The sequence below is a fragment of the Aulonocara stuartgranti genome (genome assembly GCF_965226115.1).
Source record: "Aulonocara stuartgranti genome assembly, chromosome: 2".
NCBI classification, from domain to species: domain Eukaryota; kingdom Metazoa; phylum Chordata; class Actinopteri; order Cichliformes; family Cichlidae; genus Aulonocara; species Aulonocara stuartgranti.
In genome coordinates this window covers 19,351,665-19,363,346 of record NC_138940.1, presented here as the reverse complement: position 1 = coordinate 19,363,346, position 11,682 = coordinate 19,351,665, and the positions used below count along the sequence as shown (strand labels likewise).

General features: G+C 50.8%; 1 protein-coding gene across 1 annotated transcript; it reads right to left on the bottom strand.

Annotated features, from left to right (window-relative positions):
* Window positions 1-3,402: 3,402 nt before the first annotated feature.
* Window positions 3,403-8,579, bottom strand: LOC309688146 (uncharacterized protein). The gene is made up of 3 exons (XM_082503620.1): window positions 7,944-8,579; window positions 3,882-4,119; window positions 3,403-3,543 (listed from the first exon to the last, which is right to left on the bottom strand). The coding sequence occupies exons 1-3, from the start codon at window positions 8,133-8,135 to the stop codon at window positions 3,497-3,499; spliced, it is 477 nt and encodes a 158-aa protein (XP_082359746.1). The 5' UTR covers window positions 8,136-8,579; the 3' UTR covers window positions 3,403-3,496.
* Window positions 8,580-11,682: the final 3,103 nt, after the last annotated feature.

Sequence of the window (11,682 nt, the reverse complement as noted above, 5' to 3'; positions counted from 1 at the left end):
TTCTCACTAAACCCTATTTAAGCACAGTTGGAGTACCCTCTAACCCTCACACTTAGAGTACCCTAAAGGTAGATCGAGACAGCTCTAGAGAACTCCAAGTAGCTCTAAACTGAACTGACTTGTGATAGGTTTGTCTAGCACAGACCTATTTCTGGAATGACAAGACAAGTATCAGAAATCCTATCAATATGCAATCAATTACATAATTGTATGAATATATGAGTATATGTTTATAAGCATAAATGACAATCCAACAATATAAACCTAAACACTTGTCTGGCTGTAGTACTGCCATTTTTAAAGTTTAACTAATGCTCATACGTTTACCTTTTTTTCTTTTTTTTGCCTGTCCCGTTTGGCTCTTTTGCCATCAGAATTGTTGTCTAAAGGCAAACAAAGATGCCCAACGGATTTACTTTACCAAATTGACCATCCCAGCCTTGCCGTAATGGTCCATTTGATTCACCTTTTATTGTTTATTTTATTTTCACTTACTGAATACGGGACAGACTTGACTGGGGGAAAGAAGGGGAGAAAGAAAGAGGGAAAGAGAAACAGCTGAGAAGAGGGACAGGGGAGAAGGGCAAAAGACAAAAACCAACAGAACGGGCAGAGAAAAAAAAAAAGCATATATCAATCACCTGGGTCACCTGCTGAGAAAGAAAAAAGAAAGCAAGCAGAAGAGAACAAGAGTAATAGAATAAACAACATCACAATGATATATGGGAATATGACAGTAAATACTAAATGTTAAACATTATTGTGCAGCACATAAGATCAACAGAACACAGTGTGCTTTGAGGTAGGAGCCAAAAAGGGTGTAGTTTGTGGGTGTGATCACCCGTGTGTACACCTGTGAGCATGGACGCGCTTGTTTTTTGTTTTTTAAAAGGTTCCTTCATGTAATAATCTGCTAGAGGGTGTGGGGGGGCCACAGCCTCCTCCAGGGCATGAAGCAGGTATGGAGGAGATCAAAACTCCAGACATCCAGAGGCCCTCAGAACACAAGAGACCAAGGAAGACCAACAGAGGGGCAGCCGTGCCACTGTCCCAGAAAGAGCTGAGGAGAGTCCCAGATGAGGGCTCACTCAGCAGCCGCGGAGCAGAAGCCAGGGGGAGTTGCAGTGACGCGCCCGTGAGCTCCGCCGGCAGCCAGCCGTGCCTGAGTGACCGAGCCCCAGGCCGAGAGGCCGGGGGCACCCCACCTCCGAAGTGGCCCAAGCGAGCCCCAGGCTCCAGGCCCGGATAAGCGGTCGCCAAGGAGTGAGCCGGTGTGTACCTGGACGCCCATCCCCAGACACAAAGAACCACCAACGCACCGATGTCTGAGGGAGTCCGCCACTGGCAGGGGAAGTGGTGGTAGGGGGAGATAGGCCTCCAAACCTTGGAGGGCCTGAGATGTCCCCAGAGAGGTGGCGCCTGACACCCAACCTGACATATAGACACAGACATACAGGCACACACAGATACAAACATCCATTCCCACCCTCATGCTCTCATATGCACTTACTCCACACTCAACCAACGTGGAGACAGACATAAAGAGACGCTGTACACACGATCACACTCACCAAGCGTACTCTACAAACCGGGTCTAGGTGCCCCCGCCCCTGGAGGGGGGAACTGCACCCAGACCCAGGTGGTGTTACCCTTTTCCCTGCGGTGGGGGGAGGCAGACCGCCCCGACTCCGCAGCAGCAGGGAGGCCCCACACTCCAGACCGCAGTCGGACGGCCAACTCCTCCTCCTAGCCCCCCCGCTCCAGCAGGTCGCAGAGAATGGGGGTGAGAGAAGACTCCAAACCTCCCTCCACCCGCTCATTGTAGTGTTGATGCATGTGTGTTCTAAGGTGCATTTAAAACCCAGGAGGGCATGGAGCTACCTGCCAGAGAGCAGCAGGTAAGCACATAGTCCCTCCTGATAGCCCTCAATGTCTACGTGTATTTAAAATTGAGAGGTGGGCAATGACGCCAGGGGTGGGGTGTACACCCTGATGGTACTTTGTATTCCGTGTATCGTGCCCACCCCCAAGATCCTATATGTATGTGTAATGAGAGTGTGAGTAATGTGAATGTCTAAGTTGTGGGATAAAATTGAGGCAGAGGCAGCCAGAAGGGGACAGGGGGGGGTAGCCTCCTCTGCACCCTGGTGAAGAGCCCCCCAGGTGGCTCGATGCACTGGCGGCACCCTGCTCCAGGGCTGGGCCCCCATGCACCCACCCGCCCACAACCCCGGCAACACACCAACCAGGACCCAAGCCCCCGAGGCCCGGTCCGGGTCCCAGCCCAGAGACGGAGCGCCCCCAGAACCTCACGCCCATCCCGGACCCACCCAGGGGCAGCCAGGCTACCATGTCAGTAACCCACGTCCATCAGCACAGACCCTCCCCTATCCCCGCTGCACGCAGCCGTGAGGAAACAGTCACCTGAGAGCCAACAGAGCCCCTAACCGGACATGACCGCTACCCCGGGTTGAGCCCCCCAAGGAAGATGCCTCCGGGGAACCTCCCGACGCCCTAAGCCTGTCCCTACCCCCACACCAATCACAACAGTGAAGGCGGGACCAAACTATGACCCCCCACCCCCACTAGGTGATGGAGCTGATCAAAGGAGCCCAGAGCAATTGATCTGATGTGGTGGCAGAGGCTGTATCAAGACTAATGTAATCTAATAGATAATTTCTATATTGGTTAGAATTAAGATTATTTTTATTTTTCCAGTTCATGAGGACTGTTTTCTTGGCTATGCATAGGGCAGTGAAAACCATATGGGCGATATTCTTTTCTGAAGTGACATTATCTAAGCTGCCCAACAAACACACTAAGGGGGAAGTTGGAATGTTACATTTCAGACACTTCGATAAGTCTTCACATATCTCACGCCAAAACTTCTGAACTGGTGGACAGAACCAAAGAGCGTGGATATAATTGTCCGGTGAATTGGTTTGGCAGTGTGAGCAGTTGTTGGTAGACGTAAAGCCCATCTTGAACATCCGATGACCTGTATAGTGCACTCTATGTAATATTAATATAGCTCATAAGTTTACCAATTTAACCAAATTCCTGAATTTGCAAATTGCTATTTGCTTCCAGCTAAATCACAAAGAAGACCCAACTAATAAGCTCCATGAGGGCCTTGAGAAATGCAACATATATATGTTTTGGGGGGGTTTATTGTTATTTTTTTATTGTTGTTATCGTTAACTCTTTCCCTGGGTCTTTTCCCGTGTGTTATGAATAAATCTTCTTTTTTTGGTACTGGTGCTGGTTTTATTTAGTTGTATTTATCCGCTACACCTTAAAAGCCGGTCTGTGAAAATATTGTTGGACATAAACCTGTCACGAGCTGAAAGCAGGGACTCAAGCGCAGAGCAGGTTGATGTATCAGAACACGATTTATTTACACACCCGTGCAATAATATATACAGTGACGGGAAATTCAGGGTTCCAGGGGATTAGGGGAAGGCTCTCTCTCTCTCTCTCACGCTCGCTCACGTCCTCACACACGTTCGTACCGCGGGGAGGTCACAGGTCCGGGAAGATAAGCTGGAACAGGGAAAGGGAGACATCACTCACAAATCACGAAGGCATAAAGGTGTAAGACCACGGGAGCTGGAAAGGTAGACTAACGTCAGTAGCGCAATCATCCCGCGATGAGAGGATCTGTGACCCAGCCTCAAATAGAAGACGGATAATCAGCTGATCGCCAACAGCTGTGAGAGCCAAGGGCGGGAGCCAGCTGTGAGCTCCGCCCAGGCAGAGAGATAGGGGGAGAAAGAGAAAAAAAACACAAGTGTAGCCTTGTGAGGCCGGCTGGGCAGGCACGGGGACCATGACAGTACCCCCCCCTCAACGGGAGCCTCCCGGAGACCCACCAGGCTTACCTGGATGCCTGCGATGGAAGTCCCGAAGCATATTCCTGTCCAGAATAGCCGCCCGAGGCACCCAGGAACGTTCCTCTAGCCCGTAGCCCTCCCAATCCACCAGGTACTGAAAACCCCTGCCGCGGCGCCGGGAGTCCATGATGCGGGAGATGTCATAGACCAGCTGACCACCCACAAGCCGGGGGGGCGGCGGGGGCCTGGCAGGAGGACACAGCGGGCTGGAGAGCACCGGCTTGACCTGGGACACATGGAAAACATTGTGAATCCGCATGGTACGAGGCAGCTTGAGGCGAACGGACACAGGGTTGACAATGGAGTCTATGGGAAAGGGGCCAATGAACTGAGGTGACAGCTTCTTAGACTCCGTCCGCAACGGCACAAAACGGGTAGACAGCCATACCTGTTGACCGATGGAGAATTCAGGGGCCGGTGTCCGGTGACGGTCAGCGAGGGCTTTGTTGCGCTCCTTAGTGCGGAGTAGAGCGGCCCGAGTAGCACGCCAGGCCCGGCGGCACCTGCGGAGGTGAGCCTGAACAGAGGGGACAGAGTGCGCACCTTCGACAGCTGGGAGCAGGGGTGGTTGGTAGCCCAGGGATGCCTCAAAGGGTGACCTGCCCGTGGCGGCGGAGGCGTGGCAGTTGTGGGCGTACTCGATCCATGGCAGCTGTTCACTCCAGGTCGATTGATTGTGGGAGGCAACACACCGGAGGGCAGCTTCCAACTCCTGGTTAGCCCGTTCGGACTGTCCGTTGCTCTGTGGGTGGAAACCAGAAGAGAGGCTGACCTTGGCCCCCAATGCGGTGCAAAACTCCTTCCATACTCGGGAAGTGAACTGTGGTCCCCTGTCCGAGACAATGTCCTCGGGGATCCCGTGGAGCCTGAACACATGTGAGGCGAGGAGCCGAGCCGTCTCCAGAGCCGTAGGGAGCTTAGGAAGGGCGACAAAGTGTGCGGCCTTAGAGAAACGGTCGATGATAGTTAGTATGGCGGTGTAACCTGCAGAAGGAGGCAGTCCAGTGATGAAGTCCAGCGCGATGTGTGACCATGGTCGAGCCGGCGTAGGGAGAGGTAGAAGATGGCCCGACGGTTGGTTTGACCGCTTGTTCTGGGCGCAGGCGGGGCAGGCGGTCACAAACTCCCTGGCGTCCCTCGCCATGGTGGGCCACCAGAAGTAGCGTCGAAGGAAGGACAGGGTACGGAAGACCCCGGGGTGGCATGAGAAACGGGCAGTGTGAGCCCACTGGAGTACCTGGGAGCGGACCGCCGAGGGGACGAAGAGGCGGCCCGTTGGGCCGGTCCCAGGATCCGGTTCAGTCTCTTGTGCCTCCTGAATGAGGGATTCAATCTCCCAGGAAACGGCTCCAACCACCCAGGCCGCCGGCAGAACTGGTTCGGGTACCGACTCCTCCTCCGTGGTGGAAAACTGCCGGGACAGGGCATCCGGTTTCACGTTGCGAGATCCGGGCCTGTAGGTGATGGTGAAATCAAAGCGAGCGAAGAACAATGCCCACCTGGCTTGCCGAGAACTGAGGCGTCTGGCCGAACGGATGTACTCCAGGTTCTTGTGATCCGTCCAAACAATGAATGGGTGAGCAGCCCCCTCCAGCCAATGTCTCCATTCCTCCAAGGCGAGTTTTATGGCCAAGAGTTCCCGATCCCCGACGTTGTAATTGCTTTCTGTGGGTGAGAGACGGCGAGAGAAGAAAGCACATGGGTGAAGCTTACCGTCCTCCTGTTGTGAGAGAACCGCCCCCACCCCGGAGTCAGAAGCGTCAACCTCCACCACGAACTGCCTTGTGAGGTCCGGCTGCCGGAGGATGGGCGCTGAGGAAAACCTCTCCTTGAGCTGGACGAAGGCTCGCTGAGCGGCAGGGTCCCACAGAAAAGGAACCTTCGGAGAGGTGAGTCTAGTGAGAGGGAGAGAGATCTTACTGAAATCGCGAATGAATCTCCTGTAGAAATTAGCGAATCCCAGAAAACGTTGCAGTTGGCGGCGATTAGGAGGGACTGGCCATTCAACCACCGCACGCACCTTCCCAGGGTCGGTACGTAGATTTCCGTTCTCAACTATATAGCCCAGGAAAGCCACCGCAGGCGCGTGGAACACACACTTCTCCCCCTTCACAAACAGCCGGTTCTCCAAGAGGCGTTGCAGGACCTGTCTCACATGCACCTGATGCTCCGCGAGTGACTTAGAAAAAATGAGAATATCATCCAAGTACACAAAGACACAGCGATTAACAAAGTCACGAAGCACCTCGTTCACCATGGTCTGAAAAACAGCGGGAGCGTTGGTGAGGCCGAAGGGCATAACAAGGTACTCAAAGTGCCCCTGGTGAGTATTGAAGGCCGTCTTCCACTCATCCCCCTCCCGGATGCGAACCAGGTGGTAGGCGTTGCGCAGGTCCAGCTTAGTAAAAACAGTCATGCCCTGGAGCAGCTCAAAAGCAGAGGAAAGCAGCGGCAAAGGATACTTGTTCTTGACAGTGATCAGGTTAAGGCCGCGAAAGTCGATACACGGGCGCAACGAACCGTCCTTCTTGTCCACGAAGAAGAACCCAGCCGCAACAGGGGAGGAGGAGGGACGGATCAAGCCCGTAGCGAGCGACTCAGAGATGTAACGCTCCATAGCGACCCGCTCCGGCTGGGAGAGGCTGTACAGGCGGCTAGACGGCAACGGAGCCCCCGGAAGGAGATCGATAGCGCAGTCATACGGGCGGTGGGGGGGAAGGGACCGCGCCCGATCCTTGCAGAACACGCCACGCAAGTCATGATAGACCCGCGGAACCGCCGAAAGATCTGGGGGGTCGGACGGCGAACCAGAGGGCAGAAGCGGAATGGGCGCCGTGGCCGCCCGAAGGCAGGACATGTGACAATTAACACTCCAACCCAGGACGTCACCCTTCTCCCAGTCAATGTGCGGGTTATGGAGCACAAGCCAGGGGTGACCGAGAACCAGCGGAGTGAGTGGAGCCGTGAATGCAAAAAAACAAATCCTCTCCGTGTGATTGCCCGAGAGAGACAACGAAAGGAATTCCGAGACATGAGTGATATCGGGCAGGCGGTGACCAGAGAGCGCGTGCACGCGGAGAGGGCGTGACAAGGGCTCCAAAGCGATGTTCAGCTTGGCGGCGAGCGAGGTGTCAATAAAGTTCTGCTCAGCCCCAGAGTCAATGAGTACTGAAAGCGAGTGAAAAACAGATTGTACTTGAAGTTTGGCCGGTAAGAGAAGTCTGGGGAGAGGGTTTTTACTAGACAGATCGCCCACCAGCACCCTCTCAATCACTGGCGAGCGCTCCCTTTTGCCAGCGTCGGGCACGAGGAGACAAAGTGACCCTTACGGCCACAATAGACGCACTCACCGGCGGCCAGACGGCGCTGGCGCTCTGCAGGCGTTAGCCGCGAGTGTCCAAGCTGCATGGGCTCCTCCTCATCACCGGCGTCATGGTCGCGCGGCCCGCGGCCGGCTGGAGAGGCCCCGTGATAATCCAGTGATTCCTGTCCCGTCCGTGTGTGCGCACTCCGGTGTGCACGTACTCTGTCATCCAGCCGAACGCACAGGGTCATAAGCGCGTCTAGGGAAGAAGGCAGTTCACGAAGCATCAGTTCTTTCTTTATGTCTTCGTTAACATTAGAAAGCAAAGTACTCTTTAAAGCCTCCTCCCCCCACTCTGTCTGTTCAGCTAAGGTGAAGAAGTCAATAGAGAAATCAGCCAAACTCCGCTTGCCTTGTTTGAGCGCGAGCAGGCGCTGGCCGGCTGTGAGCGTGGTGGATTTTCTATCGAAGACGCCTTTGAACTTATCCAAAAAGTCAGAATACGTTATGTCAGGGTTGGCGTGAAGCACAGCTTGAGCCCAAATCAGAGCCCGATCCTGGAGTAGTTGAACTATATATGCAATCTTAGCACCATCGTTAGCAAAAGCTTGCGGTTGCTGACGAAACTGAAGGGCACATTGAGTGAGGAAGCCAGCACATTTATCAATTTCTCCGGAGAAAGCTTTCGGTGTGGGTAGAAATCTGTTAGCTTGGGAAAGTGAAGAAGCAGGAGGTGTGGCACTTACTGCTGAGGCCGAGGCTTCCTGGAGAGGAGCGGCGGCAGGTGGAATTGCCGGCAGGGGTGTTCGTTGGGCCACAGCCTGCGTGAGAGCAGCGAGCTCGCCACGGAGATGAACAAACATCTGTTCGTGTCGCTCCAGCATTGCGGCCAGGGTGGCGAGAGTGGGAGTGGAGGCCGCCGAGTCTGCTGAGTCCATTTCCTGGCGGGATGATTCTGTCACGAGCTGAAAGCAGGGACTCAAGCGCAGAGCAGGTTGATGTCTCAGAACACGATTTATTTACACACCCGTGCAATAATATATACAGTGACGGGAAATTCAGGGTTCCAGGGGATTAGGGGAAGGCTCTCTCTCTCTCTCACGCTCGCTCACGTCCTCACACACGTTCGTACCGCGGGGAGGTCACAGGTCCGGGAAGATAAGCTGGAACAGGGAAAGGGAGACATCACTCACAAATCACGAAGGCATAAAGGTGTAAGACCACGGGAGCTGGAAAGGTAGACTAACGTCAGTAGCGCAATCATCCCGCGATGAGAGGATCTGTGACCCAGCCTCAAATAGAAGACGGATAATCAGCTGATCGCCAACAGCTGTGAGAGCCAAGGGCGGGAGCCAGCTGTGAGCTCCACCCAGGTAGAGAGATAGGGGGAGAAAGAGAAAAAAAACACAAGTGTAGCCTTGTGAGGCCGGCTGGGCAGGCACGGGGACCATGACAAAACCGGCCCGTGGAGCAAAAAAGGTTGGGGAGCGCTGCTATACAGGACAAAGTTCAATTTAAGAAGTAGATGTTATCCCAACCCTGTATGAGGGATATCGTCATGTCGTCAATCCTAAATCTCAGCTTCAAACCACAAAGGGTTTTCTTTGCAACTTCCCAACTGAAAGTAACCATGATGCAGAAGTTTCAAAAGATGTGAATATGTGGCTGACTTCACAGAGGTAGCTTCTTTCAGCCACAGATCACAAAAGGTTTTCTCTAACTGGAAGTCAAGCTGCTTTAAATTCTAGTTCTGATGAAAATAGAATGTGATGTTAATCTGCTGTCCTTTTGCTGTGAAGTTTAGAGTGAGTCAGCGTGCCAGTCACTGGTCTGTGTACTGAGCCAATGCCTCGCCCTCAGAGACAAATCAGTCATAGTCATTTTACCCTCAAAGAGCTTAACCAAATATGCAACTTTGAATCTGTCCATCCTCTGCTTCCAGAGCATCAGGGGCTATGATACATTCCTGAAATTCTACATCGGCGTCATTCTGACCAGCAGCGTCTCCAAGGCAGTTGCATGCCATGAGCGTCCAGCAGCACATTTGCACTGGACTCAAACATGTTGTTCATCTCAGCCTACTGAGTCTGCTCTGTTAAATGCCAGCTGTGCTCACCCCTAAGTCCTCGTGTGGGCGAATGTTTCGACTTGATAAATAAAGAGACGCCATATTCCTCTTGGAAATGTTTGACCTTGTTTTTTCTTCATCTCTTAGATATGTGATTATGCAATGAACACAAGACAAGAGGTGATAATTAAACCTTGTTTTTGTGATATTGCTGCACTGACCTGCAACACTGACTCAACAAGAGGCAATAGGTGCTGCAAAATATTGTGTTTCCTGCTGTCTGAGCAGCATTTATAATTAGGTTTAAGCTGTTTTTGCTCTGGTGCCTTGCTAATGGTTCCCATGCTGATGATTCTCTTTCATATCTCTCTGCCTTCTTGCTATTTTAGTGGTTATGTGCATCCTGTTTAATTTTCAAGAGCCACTATTTTTACTTACCCGTAATCCCTCTGCCTCACCTGTGAAAAACAGGAAATTAGCAAAACAAAATACCAATCGTGTCCTATTTTTACCTGTAGTGATCTCATTATTTCTCTGACTTTGTTTTTCTTGGGTTTTTTGCCACCTATAAAAATCCATTTCCCCCTCCCCCATCTGTCCTCTCTGTACACCTATGCACCGGGAGGAAATTAGTCCAAACAAAATATTGTTAAAGCCTCAAATCTACCTCCAATTAGCATGAACTGGTGTTTCTCCTTTGATGTTCCATGTAAAGGTAAAAGAGGATACTTTAATTAAAATACAGGGAGGGGGAAGAAAGATGATTGGAGACAAATGGAAGCTCATTAGGCATCTGAGAGAAGTGATAAGTGGGACTTCTAAAAGGAAGATCTAATCCTACTGAATGCTAACTGAACCCACAAGACACAATACAACAAGTCCAGGATGAATTATGTATTTTCTTTTTAATGTTGCTCCACATATTTTCTTCATTTTTTTATCAACTTGTTGTAATATTGTTGATTTATTTCTGTTGAATCTTCAACAGTACTGAAAGATACGATATGCTGATTCAGTCTCTGAGCACTTAAGTCACCCAAACAAGCATAGTTTCAGAAGGTAATTCAAATCGGCTCTTTTACGTACATTTTGTCTTGACAGATTTGACATTATATGGCATAAAAGAAGCAATCTAGGACCTGTACAGGTAAGAGCTGTAGTTTGAGATGGTGGCTATCGAGTATGCTCTGTTGCCCCAGGCCTTGATTAGTCTAGACTGGAGCTTGGCATCAGAGGAGCAGAGGTTGTGGTCATGCGGTTGGTCAGTGAGGTGGGACTGGTCCTTCTGAATTAACCTTCTTATTATGTTAAGGGTCAATTTGACCCATTCCAGTTTTTGTGTTGACCAAAGTACTGGTCATCCTTTCTTTTTCTTCATGAAAGCTTATGACTTTTCCTTATCTGGGGTCATGAACTGGTGTGTAAAATATGGACACTTTGATGTGTCCTGGAATGTCTCTGCAGTGTTTGTATACAAAGATGATGTTGCGGGTCATTTTGACCCGCACACTTTTATGTAAGTAAAAAGTTGTTCAGATCCAAAATAAACATTTCTCTTTGATGTACTTTGTTTTGACTGCTTCTGAATATACATTCAGACCCAGGTGTGCATGCAAGAAACTTTCTCTCCCCTATTCTTTTCACTGTTCTCATGTCATTTCAACACACCAAAAATGAGCTCCAGAAGGTTGACGACTGAAGAAGCTTTATCACTGCTTTTCAACTGGGATAGTGATGAAGAAGAAGATGTTTCAGAGACTGAGGACAATGTTATTGATGATCCAGACTGACAATTTTCAGACGAGGAGGAGAGTGTGCCGCCATCTCTACATCAAATGAAAACCAAGGAATGCAGCAATCATCATCCACAGAGGAGACATGGACATCTAAAGATGGTAATATAAAATGGTCATTATCACCACACCGAAGTCAAGGCAGGCTGTCATCTTCTAATATCATCAAAATGACTCCTGGTCCTACAAGATTTGCCATCACACGAGTTGATGATATTCAATCAGCATTTCAACTCTTCATATCCCCTCCAATAGAGAGGATTATACTGGACATGACTAACCTGGAAGGGAGGCGTGTATTTCAAGAGAAATGGAAGCCACTGGATCAGACTGACTTGCATGCTTATATTGGAATTCTGATATTAGCTGGAGTATACAGGTCCAAGGGAGAAGCAACTGCAAGTCTATGGAATGAAGAGAATGGAAGGCCAATCTTTCGAGCAACAATGTCTTTGGAGACATTTCTCAAGATATCTCGTGTGATCAGATTTGACAACCGTGAAACCAGAGCTGGTCGACGTGAAAGAGACAAACTTGCTGCAATCAGAGATGTATGGGATAAATGGGTGGAAATTCTACCTTTGTTGTACAACCCTGGTCCCCACGTTACTGTTGATGAGCGCC

What these genes read in the sequence shown, in the direction of transcription:
- LOC309688146 (XM_082503620.1), bottom strand. Translation starts at nt 8,135, where the DNA reads ATGGACTCAGCAGACTCGGCGGCCTCCACTCCCACTCTCGCCACCCTG. An exon ending in AGGAAGCCTCGGCCTCAGCA is followed by an intron (nt 4,120 to 7,943) that starts GTAAGTGCCACA and finishes CATGTGTCCCAG; the next exon opens with GTCAAGCCGGTGCTCTCCAG. An exon ending in CTTCCATCGCAGGCATCCAG is followed by an intron (nt 3,544 to 3,881) that starts GTAAGCCTGGTG and finishes TCCCTGTTCCAG; the next exon opens with CTTATCTTCCCGGACCTGTG.